The sequence below is a fragment of the Haliaeetus leucocephalus genome, unplaced genomic scaffold (assembly GCF_000737465.1).
Source record: "Haliaeetus leucocephalus isolate CR32 unplaced genomic scaffold, Haliaeetus_leucocephalus-4.0 Scaffold130, whole genome shotgun sequence".
Taxonomy (NCBI): Eukaryota; Metazoa; Chordata; class Aves; order Accipitriformes; family Accipitridae; genus Haliaeetus; species Haliaeetus leucocephalus.
This window is the reverse complement of record NW_010972566.1, coordinates 2,668,197-2,689,538: the sequence shown is the minus strand read 5'-3', so window position 1 is coordinate 2,689,538 and position 21,342 is coordinate 2,668,197. Positions and strand designations below refer to the sequence as shown.

Sequence of the window (21,342 nt, the reverse complement as noted above, 5' to 3'; positions counted from 1 at the left end):
ATCATGATTTTCTGCCATGCTTCTAATGGCTTTTACACAATATCAGACAACACAGAAGGAATTACTGATTCATCAAAACCCACTACTTACTGTTCTCCAATCTTCTAGCTTATTTCATGGAAAATGCATCTCCTTTAATGCTTTTTTAAATAAACAAACATAATGAACTTAAAAAAAAAAACAACACCAAAAACCAATACTTGAGCGGCCTGTTACTTAAATATGGCAAAATGTATCACTGAGATGCAGCTTAACTGTATGCAATATTCACTAACTTTACTAGTAATGGGCATAGCTTCTTCTAATGAACACTAAATGATATATAACATCACTTGATTAAGAGGATAAATTAAAAGCTGCGAATTTCTTAAGTAAAACAATAAGTGAAACAACACACTTTTGAGTTTAGAGTGGAAAAATTCATACCTGATCTGTTGGTTGGATTCACTGCGTATTCTAAGAACTTCTTTCCCTTTAAACTCTAATTCCTTGGTCAATGCACTTATATTTTCATGTAGATGCAGAATCTCTTTGTCCAGTTCAGCTATATGATGGTCTCGGTGTCTCAGTTCATCTTGTAGATCGGATATTCGGCATAAAAATTCTTTCTCCTATGATATAAGTAGAAGCAGCAAAAAATATTTTAGACAGACTTGTCTCGCAGAAGCACAATACTTGCTTCTGGAAGATAACAGCTGAGCAGAATTTTCCATTCAATAGACAATTTTTTCATTTTTTGATGCTGACACAAATTGTAATTAAAACTGAGCATTTTTTGTGTACAAATACAAATAAAGAAGAAATCAAAGTTATTTTAACAAACAATTTCCATTTGTGAGAAAATTTAAAACCTATCATTGTTATTGCCTGTTAAAGTTTACATAGCTCATCACATTTTCCTTTTGCCCACACACACAACAAAAAACCAGACACCGCTAAGAACCAGGGGGCTGGGCATTTAGCATTTTCTACCTGTTCCAACATACAATATAGAGAAACTGTTTTTGCCTTTACAGCCCCATACAATGGGACAAAATAGTTCAAGATGTACGCCCTGCACCAACGAACACTATGATTCAGAAGTCTCCTATCTTACTGTGCTAGTTTTGGCTGGGATAGAGTTAATTTTCTTCATAGTAACTAGTATGGGCTATCCCAGCCAAAACCAGCACACTTAAGTATATGTAAGGGTCATAAATATCTCACAGCAGAATATGTGCTAAATAGTTTATATAATATTTATATTGTGTCCAATAAATCAATAAAAGTCATTCTTTTTGCACAAGAAATTCCAATTAAGTTAACATCTAGAACCCATCCCAATGGTTTTGATAATGATTCTCCTCAGTTTTGAAAAATTCTGTAATAAAATCAACCTTTTTCAGAGTGTCCTGGTTTCAGCTGGGATAGAGTTAATTTGCTTCCTAGTAGCTGCTACAGTGCTGTGTTTTGGATTTAGTGTGAGAACAACACTGATAACACACTGATGTTTTAGTTGTTGCTAAGTAGCGCTTATCCTAAGTCAAGGATTTTTCAGTTTCCCATGCTCTGCCAGCAAGCAGGTGCACAAGGAGCTGGGAGGGAGCATGGCCAGGATCACTGACCTGAACTAGCCAAAGGGATATTCCATACCATAGAACGTCATGCTCTGTATATAAACTGGGGGGAGTTGGCCGGGAGGGGCGGATCGCTGCTCGGGCATCGGTCTGCGGGTGGTGAGCAATTGAATTGTGCATCACTTGTCTTTTCTTGGGTTTTATTTTTCTCTTTTTTTTTGTTATATTCATTTTCATTACTACTATTATTATACTTTATTATTGTTGTTCTTATTATATTTTATTTTACTTTAGTTATTAGACTGTTCTTATCTCAACCCACGAGTTTTACTTCTTTTCCTGATTTTCTCCCCCATCCCACTGGGTGGGGGGGGAAGTGAGTGAGCAGCTGCGTGGTGCTTAGTTGCTGGCTGGGTTTAAACCACGACAATTGCTTTGCCCTCAGTACAGCTAAAGCTTGTGCTTAGCAGGTCATGGTACTGAGACCAAAAGTACGTGGCATTTGGTTGGATCAAACACTTGCTCTCATAATTCAAACTTCTTTTTCTGACATCTCCTTTAGGTGTCTCGCTCCAGGCTTAAACAACACACAACCGAAACTATATCTTCCTAAATCCTGCGTGTTTTCATTCACTGCTGACAGCACCACATTTTTGCCTCTAGTGCTCACACTTTTAAACCAGCAAGGAAGAGAAAAAGAAGGGCTCTATTTTTGACTGTCTCTGTTTTTGTGGAAAGGCTATATCCAACTAAACCTGTTTCCTCCCTTAATATATTTCTAAAACCACTCCACCTCCTTGGTGCTGGACTATCAGTAAATCAACCCTGAAAAGCCTATTGTATAGGCAAATAGAGAAGTAATTTTCTGGTCCTCTTATTTCCAGGAGTCTGGCTTCCTTTCAATAGAGATCAAGCTTTGAATTTTTAGTTACGACTGGAAAAACTGATTATGTATAAAGTGAAAAATGAAAGATAAAAGTGAATGAATCTGTTTGCTGCTGAAAGCAAAGGTAGTCCATACTGGCTTTGGGATTTGGGGGTTTGTTTTGTTTTTTGGGGGGTTGGGTGTGGGTTTTTTTAAGAAACAGTTGCAAGCTGTTACATCATCTTCTCTGCTTTCTTTAGATGCTAATTTATCTTTTCCAATTTGGCTCCTGAAAAAAGAAAAAAAAGATACTAAGCTACCTCTTAAGGTTGAAGCAATCATTTGGTTTTAAGCAACCACTTCTTAGCCATATCACTTAGGCTTCGGAGAGAAACAGCTTTTTCCTTTTTAAGTCCTGCTGGCAGCTGAGGATGAGTAGAATTTTGTGAGAAATGGCACTTTCCTCCCACAGCCAGCCAGTGTGCTCCCAGGCTGCACAATTCTGAGAGGAAACTGCCCTGATACGGGAGCCTTTACTAGGCTTTGAATGAAGTTTGTTGAAGGAAGAAAAAGCTAAGCAAGGAAGTTTAGGTAAATCGGTAGGGGTGCATTATCTTCTGGTGCTGGCCAACTTTGAAGGATTACATGTTTGTTCACAACAGTTCTTGCCTCCAGCTAAGAGAAAACAAATACTGATTATGCAATTTTACAGTCCATTGCCAGCAATGCCTCCTACCTGCCGCCTGCCAAGTTCTATGCTTCTTTCAAGCTCCATTTTGGCAGCTACCAGTTCTTGTTGATGGTTGTGCCTTAGCTGGTCAATTGCTGCTGCATGTTGATGATTTAGCTCTGAGCGCAAGGAAGCTAGTTACCATGGACAAAAAGAAAAGTTTATTTTGCATATGTTTACAAATTAACAATAACAGTCCAGCTCCGTCAAGTATTGCTGCTGACCTAACACACACTGTTTATATCAGCTAAGCAACTGTCCTGTCATTCTATTCCTGTTACTTTCTGAAACATTCTCCATCATGAAATTTGATCACTTACTCCTTCCAAAAAAACTTAAGGGTAAGATTTTTCAAAAGTGAACAGTTTGGGCTTACCTGTTAAAGCTTATACTGATTTTAAGAGGAACAACTACGTCAATATTGAATGACTCTGAGTACACTACAGTGTTACAATACACACACACGTACATACATGTACGTGCATGTATATTTGTATGAGTAGAAATAACGTTTTTGGACCCACTTGCAAATTTGGAAATAGTATACCTAACATAGCTTTTCCTTCATCCTCCAGCTCAAATCGTAGAGTCTGAAGTTCCTGTTCCATCTCCAATTTGAAACCTTCCATGGCTTGTTTATGTGTTTCTTTCAGTGCCTGAAGTTCTTCCGAGTGCTTCTGTTGTAAACGTTCTTCTAATTCCTATGAAATCAAAATTGACAAAATTTATTCTATACCACCTTAAGGAATTTATAAAACATTAAACAACTGGCAACAAAAAGCAGGCATTGGCATACTCCAGGAATTATTAAAAATGCACTAATATTGCTCATATTTTCTCCTCTCACTAAGTTATGCTACTACTTTATCTTTTCTTTTCAGTGGCTGATGGTTATCAAGATTACCTGTGCACAAAAAATCTGTTCTGCTCACAGCTGGAAAAGAGGAAAAAACAATCTATGGATATATTTACAATAGCAAGCAATATGATAAGGTACAGATCCATAGATAGGTCTAGTGTGCACACAATACACATTTGGGGATTTTTGCTCCCCACTGACATCCACGTTTATTCCCTCTTTAAGTGTATGAAGCGTAACATTCCTGGTGCACATCTTTTAGTTTCATTTCACCTTGTGCGCTCCAAGGCCAGTCTATGATGTGAACCAAAGTACATTAAGTGGGGACAATGGGAAAACTGATTGCAAAGGTACACTCTAAATCTGAACTTCAAAAAACCTTAAAGACACACACCCTATGAAGTACCATGCACTGCCAAAATTTCAATTTTAAAGCTGGTTTAGTTAAGGTTTTAAAAAAATATCTTGGGCATGACATTGTTCTGAACATGAAAATGATCTTGCAACTTGCAGAACACAGTTTATACAGTTTTTAACATAATGAAAACATAAAATACATTACAAAAGGAGTCAATTGACAGGAAATATCAGAAAACACATGTGAAATTAGGCAACTATAATGGAAAATACAGAGAAACCTATTCCAAATCAAAACTAGAATATAAGGTTATGGATAACAATGTCAAACTACTGTAAAGAAATGTGTGTGTTGGTAATAATTTTACATAAATATATACCTCTCTCTATATATGCATATACTGGTAGAGTGTAAAGCAAGACATGAAACAATGCCAGTATTAGAGATGATTTTCAATATGTCTTGATCAGATTTAACTAGATAAAAATGTTACTATAAGACATCAGCTGAGAAGGAAATTTAGTAATTATGCAGATACTTTTCTTCCCTTATTTCAACTGTGTACATAAATTGCTAAAATGGCAACATTCTCTACATAATTCGGAATATCCATATGAACATGCCTTTTGTTCTTGCTCTTTTGTTTCTTCCATGTTTTGAAAGGCAAGGATATGGGCTTCCTGAAGTGACTTATGCCTTTGCTGATGCTCCTCTTCCAATTCCTGGATCTCTTGAGTCAGCCTTTGTCGCTCCTGACTGAACTGGGCTTGTAGCTGTTGCAAAGAGCTCTGTGACTGGGAAAGCTGCATCTCCAGATTCTGCTTCAGTAAGGAGATCTAACCCACAACAGAACAGCAAATGTTCATTAGTCATTAATACTAATGTCAACTCTGAAAAAAAATATTCAAAAGAAGAAAACACCTGAAATTTTAAAGCCAGAATGTTAACTAAAAGACAGACAAGCAATGTCATCCATCTGCTGAATTTGTTGCTAATATTATATCTCAGAGATATGATAATTACATTTAAATAGTTTTGTAAGGGTTATCACATCTGTCAGTTCATACTACAGCACTACCTATAACACAATTTTTCATGGCCAAATTACCAAAATTTACTTCTAGGTTTTGTATAAAGATCAATAAAAATGACACTATCAAGGTCTGAAGACAAACACTTGATTGTTAAGATAAACTGTTCTACAGGGGAACATCATGTCAGTTCTGTAAGGAAAATCCTGCAGCTGATAGGGGAGGATAGCCTGTGATGTCTAGACTGACTGATTTTTTTTTATCTTTTGATATGATATGGTCCTATCTTACTGGTATTTTTCTCACTTAAAAAGAAATTGTAACATACCACTCTACATCACAAATAAAATGTTACAGTTGATGGATTCCCCCCTTTTTTTTGTTAGCTCAGTAATACGAGAGTGATTTTTCTGCTGGTTTTCAAGATCTAAGATCTAAACAATCTGAGTCACGAATACTCATTTTCTTAGAAATACCTGATTTTACAAATGATGTTTTTCACCCAACAAGCATTTTAATACATTAGAGTACACTGTACTCCTTGAAAAAGTCCCATATTCTTTTTATAATAATGTTATACTTTGTTTTTCACATCAGATAACATCTTTCCAGACTGAAAATACTAAACGTGTATTCCCTTTAGAGCCAAACACGAGAGATACCCTCCAATTCTGGACACAAGATTTAACGAAAAAAGAATTTTTCTACAGTGACTCAAAGAAAGGAAAAGTAAAATTGCTACGTGACAAAGAATTTCAATCAGTAAGGATACTTTTCAAGCCTCAAAGCATTACATAAAATTGAATTATAAATGAAAGTCTGATAGTGTCATTTGATTCAGCGTATCTTAAAATTAATTATGACAAATTAATAACGACATTGCACATCAATTTATTGATTTACAGAACATTAAAGCTCACCACTTAACAAAAAAATTAATAGCAGCATACCAAGGACAACTTGCAGCATGAACATTATTGTCGAACATGTATTTTGGTTTTTTTTCAGAAGGGCATAGCTTAAGCAGATTTGAAAGCAAAAAGCTACACTTAAAGGAAAATTAGCACTAAAACAAAACAAGCAAATTAATTTGAATGAAATGAGCATGGCTCGTTACATTTCAAATTCACCAGGTCTTTGTGTCTCAGCATATATACTCTACCTTCTAAGTATACTGTATCAACAGTATTTTACTTCAGATACCTTTGAAACAGATTAGCTACAACTGAAGGAGTATAGTGAAGGCTTATACTACATTCTGTAATCTGAACTATACATGTAAAACCTTTTACTAACTACATTAAATATAAATATCACATACAAATTGTACAGTGTCGGACCAAAGGTTTGTCTAGTCTCCAGTTCTGCCTCCAGAAACGGCCAGCCCAGGTTACTCAGAGAAAACAAGGCCAAGGCACAAACATAGGGGTCTCGAATCCAAAGTCTACCAGCATCCAACAATCTTTCTTAAACCAGAAAAGGCATTTTGGGGCAAATTCATGGAAGAAATATTAATTAAATACAGCCACTATCTGAATCCATAAAAGCTTTTAGCAACCACAGTGCCCTGTGGCAAGTTCCATATAGATGTGTCAATTTGTCATGATGACCTCTAATACGTGAAATGGAAAGGAGTCAAAAGAAGTTCCCTTTTCAGTTACTCACATCTACTCATGCTTCTGTAGATCTCCATCATTTCCCTCCTTACATCCTTTTCCATACTAAACAATTTTGGCTTAATGAGTCACTCCCTGTATGAAAGCTATTTCATATCTATCATCACATTTCCCCTACTCTTGCCCCTTTTCTACTTTTTAAGATTAGGAGACCAAACCAGCATAAGGTATTTAAAATGAGAGTAAACCCTGGTTTTATATAGTGGTTTATACAGCTTTACATGTTATGTTGTCTGTTTCTTTCCTATATTCTTGGTGTTTTATTTGCTTTTGTGACTCCTACTGAGCACGGAGGTGATATTTTCATGGAATTATATATTGTAGTCCCCAAACTTACTCTCTAGTTGTAACAGGTCAAGGTAAGGTTCATTATTTTACGCAAGAAGTTAGAATTTGTTTATTTCCCTTGTGTATCACTGTATTTTTTCTACACTGAATTTCATCTGCCATTTTATTGCCAAGTCCCTTGGCTTTTTACAGCTATTCTGTAATTCTTCAGACAGTCTTTGTGCTTCCCACCCTGAATAACTTTTTGTAAGCTGCAAACTTTCCCACCTTACTTATTCATAAACAACCTGCAAAAGAAAATATGTTGAACATCAGTGTAACTCCACTGATAATCCACCTTCACTATGGTAACACTGTATTTAATACCTGTCTTTCAACCGTTTGCTTATCTATACAGAAACTTGCCTCTCATATCGTGGAGTTCTAGTTTCCTCAGAAGCCTCAGAACTACTTGGCCGATCCCTTTCGGCGTACTATGGCCAGGGCTGTTGTGCTGGTCAGACCAACCAGTAATGCAACCACATATTGTATTCTTCCTCTTCAACCCCACAAACTCACTCCACTGATGGCGGTTAGTTTGCACCATGCAACTGCCAACATGGCCAGCTCTGAATTGTCATCTATGTATCATCTTCTGGTATTGCAATGTGCCAGCTGCATCCTCCTTCTCCAGAAAAAAAAAAACCCAAAACTCTCTTGTCTACACTCCCCTTTGATCTACTCACATCCCCATCTACTCTAATTCATCCCACATTCACTGTTGGGCCCTTCTCTCTTTCCCCACCTTTCTGTAACCTCATACCTACCTGGGTCCTTCTTTTTGCCCGTAAGCCTTGCCTTTATTACCTGTTTCTCTGCCAGACTACACCTAGCAAAACCCAGACCCTGTCTGGAGGTCTCTTTTTCCCCCTGTGCTTTTAGGTAACTCTTGCACTTCTTTAGATTACCTCTGCTCCTATGTAACCAACACCCATAAACTCTCAGGTTTGTTGGGTTTTTTTGTTTGTTGCCCTGAGACCACTACTGCAACTTGGCTCTAGCCCCTCTATTCCTTCTCTTCCATCCATCCCATACTCCAGCATCTCTCCCTCTCCTCTTCCTCCTCCTCTGCTCTTTTTCCTAACTCCATTTTTAGTATCATAGGAATGTGCAGTTAGGATAGTCTTAAGAGATTATTCAGTCCAATTCTTTGCACTAGGTGGGAACTCTATACACAAATTACTGCTTAAAAATCTCATGAGAAGGAAATCCCACAATTTTCACTCAGATCCTCTTCCTCCTCCTCGGAGTGCCTGTGGCAGAAACACTGAGATACTGGATAGATGTTCTGTCCACTCTTACTTGTCCCTTTCACCATGTTTCTGTCCCTCAGGTTTCTCACCTTTGCCCTGTCCCATTCACCATGGCCACCAAGAGGTACAATTCTAGGGGAAGTCCGGCTCAGTCCGCCACAACCTCAGGTAATTTAATCATCATACTGTAAAAAGCCTTTCTTGATAACATTCAAATGGAGTCGACCACAGTATCTTAGCCAAATTTGTATTAAGATGACATGAAAAAATGTATTTTTGGCTTGAAGTTAAATCTGTCTCTCACTTAAGTTCCTGCTCCAAATTCTGGTAATTCTCAGTATATCGTTTATAAACATTTTAAGTGTGGGCCAAGGGCAAAACAATTTTCCTTTCTTTCTTGGAAATGCAGAAAACATTTTAACTGAGATGACCAAGAGAAGTCTGATATCTGGCCAGGAAGCCATCTTAGAAGAGATCAGGAATACCCTTCCTGAGAGCAGTTCACACTTCCACCAGATTAAAGTGACTGCAGAACCACAGCCTTAAATGAGTCAATGTCTGGAGATGCCTATTTACATCAATAGACTACACAGAAAATAAAGGACAATAAGGATTAAATGATTCTAACAATCAAGTCAGATTAGTCTACCCTTCTAATAATAAAATATGTTTTTTGTTGAAAGTATGTAAAATATTAAAAGTCTGACAGTTATTTTTAGAAGAGTACATAATCTTAAACATTATTTTGATTATTCAGTACATATACTGATATCCTTAAGAGCATATTTTTGAAAACATTAGTGCCTCCCTTTGCATATCTTTGGAGTGTCCCTTCCATATACTCCTGTATTGAGGATTCAGAGCTCTAAACACTGTTCTATGGACTTTCAATACTTTTATCCAAGGTTTTCAGCAAATTAAAAATATTGGCAAGAATTTTAAAAATAAAAAAATAGAAAGAAAGAATATTTTGGTTACAATTATGACTTGCACTGCAAAACTGCAAATTATAACACAGCATCAATCTCATGCTTTGTAGAAAGCTCTGCAATACACATTTGCACTGCCCGCAAGCTTGCTTGCTTTAACAATGACATAAAAATGCTGCTTATATTATGGCCATGTACGTAGTGTTTGATGTCCAATGACATATACATTTACACAGATGAATGGATGCAGTACACAAGCTTTTGATAACTAGCGGCAAACGTTCTCCTCTCAAACATTACCAGGTATTCTACTTCATAGGCTAAAGCTCTAAAGCAGTACTACAGGATATGCAGGTTTATTAGTGCAAACATGCCCTGTTTACAAGCTGTAAGTGCACATCACTTACATTGCTGATAGATTTATGCAAAGCTTCACCGAGACAGTGCCGCTATGAAGAAAAGATCACAGGAATAAAGGGAAATATTCAGAAATCAACTAAGTAAAAGAAAAAGGGATAAGGAAGGGAGAGTAAAACATAGAACATTAATTATAATTTGATCAGGGAAAAATAAGTTGAAAACTATCTGGAAAAAAAAATATGACTTGCTTTGACTTAGCATATAAACTACTGAACACAGAACAGAATGATGCATTTTCCTGTGTTATGCTTTGAATGTACAGGATAGCATTCTCTCTTCAACATAATGTGACTATATACTCGTATATTATGCAATACAACACTTCTGGAATTATCTAACTGTTTTCTACTTTATGGCAAATAATTTTGGGAAGAAATCATTAAGCACACCAATTTGCATTACTATTAGAAAAGATGTTACATAAGGACTCAATCAACAGCTGTGTCTCTGAAATATCACAAGCATATTAAACAGATAATATTAAAGATCAAATTTCACTGCTAAAGGGCAAAAAATGAGTTTAGTCTGTAATAAAGACATATTTACATTAAAATACTTTTTATTTTTCTTAAAATTCAGAACGAGATGGGTACATAAAAAACCCCTCCTGAAAGTCTCTAGCAAAAAATGACTTAATGTACCACTTGTACAAGTGTTAATGGCTAATGAAAAGCAAAAAATAAAAACATATTGCCAAGTAAGTGTTCCATATGAAATGTTATTGATCATACAAATCATATACATCATTCATATATATATGTATATCTATAAAAATACCTCTGTGTTCATATATATATGAATGGTGTAGATAGGCACACACACGTGCACACAATAGAGTCATCAGAAATGAAGTGAGAGCAATTTCAAATCCAGCATGACCAATTTCCCCTTTTGGCACAGGTCAGTCAAGAAGATGGCTTTCTCCAGGAGACAGCAGGTATTTTGACACCAGGTCGGAAGCCTATAGTTGGGAACTTTTAGATAATACTTTGGCAAAATACAAAAAGAAGTTATTATTTGTTCTGAATCTACAAAAAGGCGCAACATAAAAATACATTATTGTGGAACATCCAAAATTATCTTATTAAAATTGTAAGAGAGTTACAAGCAACAATTTTCTACGCAAGGGCGTAACACTGGGAGGCATCATACCCCAGTGGACAAGACAACAGACTGGCATCTAACAGCTCCCATTTCAACACTGGATTTTGACAGTGCCAATCTGAACAAATCCACCTATTTTTTCCTGTCCTTCCTTTCCCATCTGTCTGGTTTGTTTAGGGGGGAAGCTGTTAAGAGTGGGAATGATCTCTTGCTAAAGAAATGCTCCATTTCTAGAGCATTTGGGAGTTAATTTTGACAGATGTACCTAGGCACCACTGTAGTACAACTAAGAAATACTTAGATTTTACACCTGAAGCAGAAACCTTAGTAATGTTCTTCGCTGAAAAGAAATTCCAAGTAAAAGTACTTCTGGGAAGCTATAGTCTGAGATCTACCCTATTAAAAAGGCCTTTTAAGAAAGTGAGAGTTGCTCCCTGCTTCTTGCAGAATAACAGATTTCCTTCACCAAGAAAGAAACTGGTCTTGCTTTGCTGTCAAACTGATCTTATAACTAAAAGTGCTAAGACAGGCTAACCATTTTAATACATGTGATTTCACCAAATTTAAGTTTTCCAGAGAGCGGGAAAACAGATGGGATTAAAATGAACTTTTGGTGAAGGTTCTGTACTAAAACTCTCCAGTTAAGTTCAGTATTGAGATTTGTCACAGGTTTCTTAGGCAACCTCACACAAAGCAATCTTTCTGCAACCCACATTTCCTGATTGTGAAATGAGAACAGTAATTATCTTGTCCAAAAAAACCCCCCAAACCTATTAAATGCTTAGATCTTATTGGCAAAAAGAAGACCACACACTGACCAAAAAAAAGTTGTATTTTTTAGTAAAGTTGAACTTATGTATTTGACATGCCTAAGTAGCCTGGAAGTCTAAGTATCGTATCGCTATTCAAAAGCATTTAATTGTAGGACAGGTAGATAAATATCAGTCCTGGAAAAAAGACTGGAAAAGATGATTTAGAAGTCAATCAAGAAAATCTTCAAGTGGGAAAATAAGATGATTTTCAGTCAACATAACAATGGAATAAAGCCCTGCTAAAGAAAACCTGATTTTTTGCTTTGACAACACTACAAACTTTGGCAAGAAATACTCCTGTAGAGAAATAATAGTTAAGAGGACTTATGGTATTCAATTTATTATCACATGAGATTTTGATCAAAACATGTGTGCTTACAAAACATTACTGAAGGATATTTTAAAAGATTAAAACCAACTTCCTTTATCTCAAAAACTGCTAGAGGTCAATCATCACTGAAATCAAGCAGGGATTCACTAGGATTAATACTAAACCTGATTGTAATTTATTATTTTCATCCTTTATTAGATATGAAAATTATTTACTAAAATACATACATTATAGAATAGTAAATCAGAATTATATAGGCTAGTCAATTGGTATGGGGGCTGATTCCAGCAAAATGTGTAATAATATCATCAGATGCAGCTCCACATTGAAAAGTATGTAGGACACATTCAGAATAGAGAACTCCACAATAAGTCTGGCTGAAGTATTATTAAGACATTCCTTAAAAATTCAAAACATCCTCACAACTACTTCCACAGCAGGGTCCGTGATCTGGGCAAAAAGCGATGAGAAGCAAAAAGAATGCAGGCATAGTTACCACTCTCTGTATTTCTATGACGGGGAGAGGTGATGAGAAAAAAATAAAGGGAGAATGTGGGTTTAACTATCACTCTATTTCTACAGGTTGGAATTCAAGATTATTTGTTTGTGATATTATTGTGGTATGAGAAACCCTTGCTCAATTCTCTTTGAAATCAGGCTTTGCAGATAGAGGATGTACAAATGAATTAATTTGTTTCTTGGAATTACAGGAACTTCTGAAAACACATCTTTATTCAGTATATATGTATTAGCTATCCTGCTTTTACTTGATTGTGCTGTCTCATTTTTGAGTAGAAGTGCTGTCTTCTCCACCGTCAGCACGTGCACAGCTAAGCCTCGGGTGTAACCGAGAGAACTTCCTCATGACCCAGAGGAACAGCAAAGAGGCTGCTGCATCTTTAGAACCCACTGATCACTGCAGGCGACACAGCAGGACCGAAAGAGCTTGCATGCAAGACACAGAGAAAGATTTGTATTCCCACCTCTATTTTAACATCTCTCCTAAAAAAGCTGACTTTTCAATTTAGTTGGGCCAATTTGTGTTGTAGTAAAGCATAGATTTAGAGATTTGAAACTATGCAAGCTTTGGCTTTGCTTGCTGTAATGAACAGTTGCTGGTGCTCCCGTCACGACTATCACAGGGGCTATACTTGTGATCAAATGGTGTCATTTTCCTCAAGAAGCGAATTTACTGCACCACTGACATTTTCACATTTTCATTCAGTTGCATTTTTTCCTGCAGGATATTAGCTTATTGCATGTGTGGAAGTTATCTCATTTCATCGTTTCTCTTGGCTAAAAATTACTTTCAACTAGATTACAGAGGCTGGACACTGAATTTTAGCATCAGTCTTCATTGCACCCAAAGATCAATTATGTAATGCTTTTCTTACTGATATTTCAATGTCAAATTGTGTTGAGACCTGACTTTGGTGTACAGTTCACAGAGTTTTCAAAATACTGCTGGCAACAGAAATTTGTGTGCAATACCCAAGACCCTAACTGGGGAAGATCCAACTTCATCTGTGGTATCAAAGCAGATCTAGATTGCTATGTAGTCTTTGCCTCATTTTAAGAATGACCTCCAACAGATTCTGCTAATCTTTCTGAAGAAGAAAACCTATGTGCATCCATCAGAGGTTAGGAAAAGAAACTAGTTTCTGAGATGCCTACTGAAGAAGCTGAAGGGACCGCTGGCGTGAGTCCATTTTATCCAGCTGATAACAAGAACCACAAAACTCTCCCTCGAGATACATCTTTGGTTTGAAGAGAAAGACTGATTTGTCAGCAGATGTACTGTCTCTGGCTGCGCAATGCTTACGTGACAGATGACTCTGCAGAGATTTGGAAAGCAGCTGTTTCCTACTACAATGTTTTGTACTTGGCTTGAGGCTTGTGACATGCTAGGAATGAACCGCTGCATCAAAGTTTGCCCCCTCTGACTGGTAAGAAAAAGCAGCATTCAAAGCCCCTTCCCTCTCTCAAAACCCAACAGTTTTCTATCGAGGAAAATGAAGTCTAGATATAAGGCACTCTGAAATGTGTAACTATTTCCGGGATCTAATTGGTCCTGATTTCCTCCTGTGTTTGTAGCAACCCCGAGTGAAGGTGCTGTGTCCAGGCTATCACAAGGTGGAGTACTTATCTTGTTGCTTTAAAAAGATGGAGCTCTTCTCTTTTCCACTTGCAGGAGCCTAACAAACCGCTAGGCAAAATGTCTAGGTATTTTGACATATTTTTACCTGTTTGGATTTTGGATTATATGCTTTTAATCTGACAAACTGCAGGTTCAATGGTCAGGGGAAAAAGAGGATCATTTAAATCTCCTGATAATTTTTAAAGGTTTTGGAATGGTACTAGAGCTTCATTTCATTTTACTTATTTGTCATAATGCTGTCAGGATTTTAAAGATTATATATGCATCTTGGCTAATCCTTCCTGGAGCACAGAGGTATCTGTCAAGAAGTGCCCTTAATCTAGAATTCTATTCATCTGCTGAATCCTAAATGAATTTTGCCCCACCTAATAAGTTACCTCTCATTCCTCCCAGGGTCCACTGTTTCCATTGGTCTTGAACCTATGCAAAAGTTACTTGAGCAGCTATCTTCTGGAGCAAAGAGGTGAAGGGTAATGTTTTAAAACTAGATTCTTGCCAGACTCTTTATCTTACATTTAAGGGAAAAATTATACAGATATAGGATTCAAATTTTATTTGGGGAACAGTGCTACTGTTGGATTTGGCTTAGATTTATATTTACCAGTTTTGGAAGTGTAAACTTAACTCCAAATATCAAATTAAACTCTTTTCTGACTCATGCATCATTAATTACATACTGTACTAAGAATTTTATGTTGTTTTCATCTATTGACAGGTAGAATTAAAAAGTCTTTCAGTCTCCTCCACATTTACTAACTCAAACACTGCCAAACAAAACCCAGTAATATTAAATTCCAATTAGAAGTTTATGATCAGATAGACAAGTTTCTCTGGATATGAAGATATCAATTTCAAACATCAGCCTAGATGTATTTTTAGATTTAATTAAACACAACAACATGAGAGAAAAAAAATTAAAGGAAGAAGAAACCAAAGGAGAGATTAAAAAGAAGTCTGGTAACACATTTATTCTTTAACAGAGCAACAAAGCTAATATTTGTTAGTATTCCTACTGTATCCCACTGAAAATACTTTGAAAACTCTGATTTGTTCTGTTGCTTTTGTTTGTATTGCTGAGTAAGTCTTAACTGTAAACGGTCTTTAATTAATTTCCTCCATTACATTCGGAATCTTTTAAACAAAGAGCAAAATAATGAAGAGAGCGCACTGTGGGCTGAATGGGCTCACCATAACTAAAAGCTCAGAAAAAGAAATAGTACTGCTGGATGTTAGACATTTGTTTTCATGTTCAAGCTTCAGACAAAACTACAACGACCAATCTGGATAGAACAAATGCACCAACCAACCTTCAGGATCACATCTCTGTGTAGGACAGGGAGCCCAGAACAAGGGGGATTCTTTATTGAGAAGTACAGACAGTCATGAAACAGGGGGAAGCACCCTGAACAGATGGCCCTCTGAGGGCTGCAGCGACCCTGGATTACATGATTATTCACACGCTCATGTACAGTAGTTTTTGACTTGCTTAAAGCATAGGTTTCCCACTTAGAGTACAGGAGTACTGATTCTTCTAGACCAGTGGTGGGTGGCAGGCTGTATACGGACACTGGATCTAGGCAGAAACGCCCAGAGCTCCCCTGATTCTCTGTGAGGCCCGCAGGAGCAGCAGCACAGTCCCATTAAGACCATAGTTTTGAGAGCTGTAGCCCCTTCTGAAAGTATCCAAGAGCTGCAGAAAGTGGTGCTCCTTTGGAAAAACAAAGTATCTGCAGAGGAAAGAAGAGGCATAAAACCTTATCCTGAACTGCATGCCAGGTGCTCTCTGTTCTTTGCTCCCTCTTTGGTATGAATTTTCTTGTTATTCTTTCGGATTTCAGCATTTTAGATTTCTAAGTGCTTTTTAAATCTTGCCCAAAATCCCTTACCATCCACTAGATGTCACGGTAGCTTTACTAGTATTACTGAATACTGGACTGCCCAAAGAGAATGAGGGGGCTGTTCCCTGAAATTTACCCCCCTCTGTTTGACAGACAAGCCTTTGAACAGTCTGTTCAGGACAATACCAAGTGACAGGAAGCAGAGTAAAATGATGCCGTGCTGAAAGTTAATCTCCCTTCTTTCAGGAAACTTATAGAGGGTAGGTGCAGGTTATTTCCTGTAGAAATTTCCAGCATCCATTCGACAGCAAATCTTCTAAAGCAAGGACTACCCAGGCTGTGGAACAGGCCAGTAATCCTGGGAAACTGCTTGGAAAAGAAAGTAGCATTTCCCAATGCTGCTAACGTGAATGCACATCAGCTCTGCGGTAAGCACCTCCACATAGGCAAATAAAGACGGAGCAATAACTGCCCTCTGATAGAAGCCTGGTCAATGGGCATTTACAAATGTGCAGTGGAGCTCCGTGGCTTTTCTACAGCACTCCTCTTCATGAACAAGAGCATATGCAGTGGCCAGGGTTTTAAGATTGAGTTTGAAATTTTCTGAAAAACTATGATTTGAATAATGTCTATATCAGAAGGAAATATTAACATTTTGATATAAATCAAAGTTTCTCATATTTACTTTGACAGTTTAGAAAGGAACACACCATCATAGAAACAAACTCTGAATAGGAAACTTCTACAATTTTTTCAAAAAAGGAGAGAATCTTTGCAGCAGGAAAAATAAACAACAACTACCAAAGTATATGTAATATACTTTTCTCCATTCTCACTGTACTATTTCTAATATTCTCATTCGTAGAAGATGGTATCTTCGTGTGCAAAAAGTTGACAATGTTAGAAAGATGAATGTCACATTAATGCTTGGTCACATAATAGTATGAAGCTATGTAAGAATGGAAAAAACACTGACAAAAACATTTATTTTACTGAAGAGCACCTTTTACTGAAAAGTAAGGAAGATGGGAGAACCAATATTTGCTCATCCACAATCAGAGTACTTGATTCAGTTTACAGAAAGAAACATTTCTCACAAGAAGAAATAGGTAAGAAGAATACAGGTCTTAACCTGTATGTTTCAGTGCCCAGAATTGAAGGTTGCACAACACGGAGAGGCAGGAGGAAGAACACGCTCATGCTTTAAAAAAAGAAAAATCCTGCTATTTTGTCCGTGGCTGAAGCCTTCTCAGCAGTAAAGTGTTTTTAAGAAAAGCATTAAAAGCCCATTACACAGCTAAGAGAAATGGAAAAGAGACAGCACATCTGAATTCACTACATATTTAATGAAGAAACTCTCACATGGATTGATGCAGAAATACTTAGTACAATTTACAGGAAAAAAGGTAAAGCACTTTCTTTTTATGTCTTTTAGAACCATTTCTCATATCAGAGATAAGAACTACATGGTTGGTCTCTAGACACTGATCTAGTTAACCTACCAACCACATTTAACTGTAGATGGCAAGTGATGCTTTGCAACTGGCAAGAATGTGTTTAAGCACTTAATCAGCTGAATAGCATTTTCTCTCAAGAGAATTATTTTACTCATAATAAAGCTATACTGTTAGAATAACAATAATCCTGCGTGCATTCTATGAGGAACCACTTCGCATTACTGGTATAGAAGCAAAACTATTACCTTGCTTTATGCAAGAGCTAGATCTCGCCTATCAAATGTGCAACAACTACTAGAAGACAGAAATTTGTAGATAAGTATAACATAATTAAAAAAACCAAACCAGCTCAGTACACTTTATGGGCATAATTTTTTGATTGAACAGTTTATTTTTTTTAAATTGTTGCCTTTTATAGCTGTCTCTCTTCATTCAGTTTTTCCCGCACCAGTCACCAGCATTCCAAGATGGTCATACTCTATGTTGTATTTTTCTACAGTTTAAGTAACTATATTTAAACCCTCCATCCATTTAAACCTGTTTTTTCAATACTTTGCTTACATAGCCATTCGTATACTTCAAGTTAGGTGCTATGCTTCCTTGTAGCTTGTTTTTAAATCAAATCTGAGATACATCAATACCTATTAGAAAATTACGTACCCATATTGATGAGCAATTAATTTCTTAATTCAACTTTTCTGAACAGCATTTATACAACTAAATGGTGAAGCTCTAGACACTTTCTCAACATAAAGAGCACATGTAGACCTCATTTTCTGTCAAGTTAGGAGTTTACAAATGATTTAGCAAAGACCTTGGTCTTGTATTATTTTGATAAATCTTCGTATAGTACTGCTGGTATAGACCAGACTAATGCTTCCGGTGCACATTTACAGATTGCCAAGCACAGCTAGGCTTACTGCAGTAGTTCCTGTAGCATCAAATCGGGCCCAATGCAGTTTCCACTCAGAATAGCATCATTCTAGATCAACACAACCAAAGTATATAGTCATCTTTGCATTATGAAACACATACCAAAAATCTTCCACCATGAAAATACTGTCTTTATTTTTCTTCTATGATGAAATGACTAGATCTGTGGATGAGGGAAGAGCAGTGGATGTTTGCAACCTTGACTTCAGCAAGATTTTTAACATCCTTGTATTTGATTGTATCACAATTCAGAGGGGTGCACTACCAGATATATGAGAACTGGCCAGATTATCAGGCTGAAAGGGTAGCAGTTAATGATTCACTCTATCTGAAAGCTTGTTACAAGTGGAGTTCCCAAGGTGTCTGCTCTAGGACGTATTCATTTTATCAATGCATCTTATCAACGTCTGGAGAAGGAGACCAATAGTACCTTCATGGACTTTGTGGGTGACACCAAACTGGGAGGAGTAGAAGGCGGAGCGTGGCGCAGTGGAGGGGACACAATACATTGAAAGGTAGGGCAGCCATCGACAGGGACCTATAGACATTATAGGTATGGGCTGATAGGAACCTCACAAAATTCAGCAAGGACAAATGCAAAGTCCTTTACATGGGATGGACTAAACCTGAACCCTGCACTGGTTCATACTGGGTTACAGATCTGCTTCGCACAACCTAGTTAACAGTGGGGTAAACATGAATCAGCAGTGTGGCCTGGCAGCAAGGAATCCCAGCAGCATACCGGGCTGTAGCAACAACCAGTAATTTGAGGGAAGGGATCTGTCCCTTTGACTTGGCACTTATTGCACATCACCTGGAAGGCACATTCTGTCTCCTCCTCCAGTTCATTCAGCTTTGGTTGCCCCAGTACAAGACAGATGTTGATAAACTTGAACATGTTCAGTGGAGAGGTACCACCAAGATGGCTGGGACTGGATCATATATCCTTCTGAGGGAACTAGGTTTGTTCAGCCTAAAGAAGAGAAGGTTTTGTGGGACTTAATAGCTTTCCAGTACCTATGAGGTGGTTACAGAGAAAGTGGACCCAGCCTTGTTACAGTGGTGCACAACAGGACAATGAGACACAATGATCAAACTGAAATGGAGAAGGTTCTGTCTAAATATAAAGAAAAAACTCATTATGAGGATAATTAAGCACTAGAAGAGATTATTGAGAGAGGCTGTGGAATCTTCATCCCTGGAGCTTATTCAAGACCTGACTGGAAAAAACCCTAAGCGAACTGGTGCAAATTCAGTGTTGACTGATATGAGCAGGACGCTGCAGTAGATGACCTCCTGAGGTCTCTTCCAACCTGAGTAAGTCTATGATTCAATTCAGTGCAACTCTCAGAAGCTACCCTTTGTGTACTGCAATCAGGAGGAACTTACTACAAACCCATTTCTCTAAGCGTTAAGTCACCCATCCTGTATACTATAGTCTGGAATTCTCTCTCCTTCAGGTGTAATGGATAAAATGTAGATTCCTACAGAGGGAAGCTTAATTCCCTACCACCAACTATAACTTTTCAATCTTTATGAAATACCTATCCAACTCAAACACTGGAACAGAAAAGCAACAGCTGGAGGAAAAAAAAAACCAAACCAAAACCCACAACAAAAAACCTCAAACCCCACAACTCCCAGGGTTTAGTTTCTTATTAGTCCTCCGAACACACATGCTGTTATGAAATGGTGCAGCTCTTTGGTATGGTAAAAGGAATGAAGAAAAAAACCAACCATTTTGCATATGCAGACCATTTCCTATGTCTGCAAATTCTCTAGTAAAATTCTCACTATTACAGTTAGCTTTCTGATTCCAAGATTTCTTCCATATGCAGAAAAAAAAATTGTTCATTTGCAACATGCTAATTTTCCATCCTGAAACTGTAGGTTAGATTTATTATGGTATTTTTAAAAGGTAGAGATAAGTAAAATATTTTTAAAGTATTTTAAAACTACAGTAAGTTTAACATACGCCTTTCAATTTGTACTTTCCTAGAGAAAATGCTATTTGTAGGTAGAATTAAAAAGAGCAAATGAAGCTTGGGTAAATGCAGCAAGTGAAACAAAATCAAGTGAGTCTAAATCTTATTACATTCATGTTGTAAAAAGTAACAGACCAAGAACTTGAAAACCTCCAGCTTTTATGAGCCTAAGCCACAAGATTTTACAAGCTTAAATTCCCTCGTCAGCAAAATAAATTGTTATGTGTTCCTATAAGAAGCTGTATAATCAAGTGCACATTCAGTTATTAGACTTCTCAAATTAGACAGCAAATTAAAAGCCATCCCACAACAACACCCTGAAATCGCAGTCATTTAATGAGTTCCAAAATCTATTTCTTTTTCTTTAAAACGTATTTGTTAATTATCAGCTATTCTTTCAAACTGTAGTCAATAAAACAAGTTCTGTAGCATTTGTAATTTGGAAAAATTAGAAAGCAAGTATTTTCTATGAATTATCTAACATAACTGAGTTTATAAATATGAGCTGCAATTAAAAATTCAGTATTTATAAAAAAAATTATGCCAAAATAATGTGCAAAATCACTTAAGAAGAAGACATAGTTGTAATAAACGTGTTGTAGAAACTGAGGGACATTTTGACTTTTCAGTGACTTGTACAGTGTTATTATTGTAAAGATAATGGATACCTCCAAGCCCAAACAACTAGCACTGGTAAATATTTACAGAATAGGTGAGCAG

At 37.0% G+C, this 21,342-nt stretch overlaps 1 protein-coding gene across 3 annotated transcripts in view; it reads right to left on the bottom strand.

Moving 5' to 3' along the window:
- Positions 1–21,342, bottom strand: part of FAM184A (family with sequence similarity 184, member A) — a 48,497-nt gene that overhangs the window by 9,918 nt on the left and 17,237 nt on the right. For all 3 annotated transcript variants that reach the window (XM_010585849.1, XM_010585850.1, XM_010585851.1), the window contains exons 9-12: positions 4,992–5,204; positions 3,699–3,852; positions 3,158–3,285; positions 427–611 (exon numbers count right to left, since the gene is read on the bottom strand). In XM_010585849.1, coding sequence (XP_010584151.1) covers positions 427–611; positions 3,158–3,285; positions 3,699–3,852; positions 4,992–5,204 — 680 coding nt within the window. The remainder of the gene's footprint in view (positions 1–426; positions 612–3,157; positions 3,286–3,698; positions 3,853–4,991; positions 5,205–21,342) is intronic.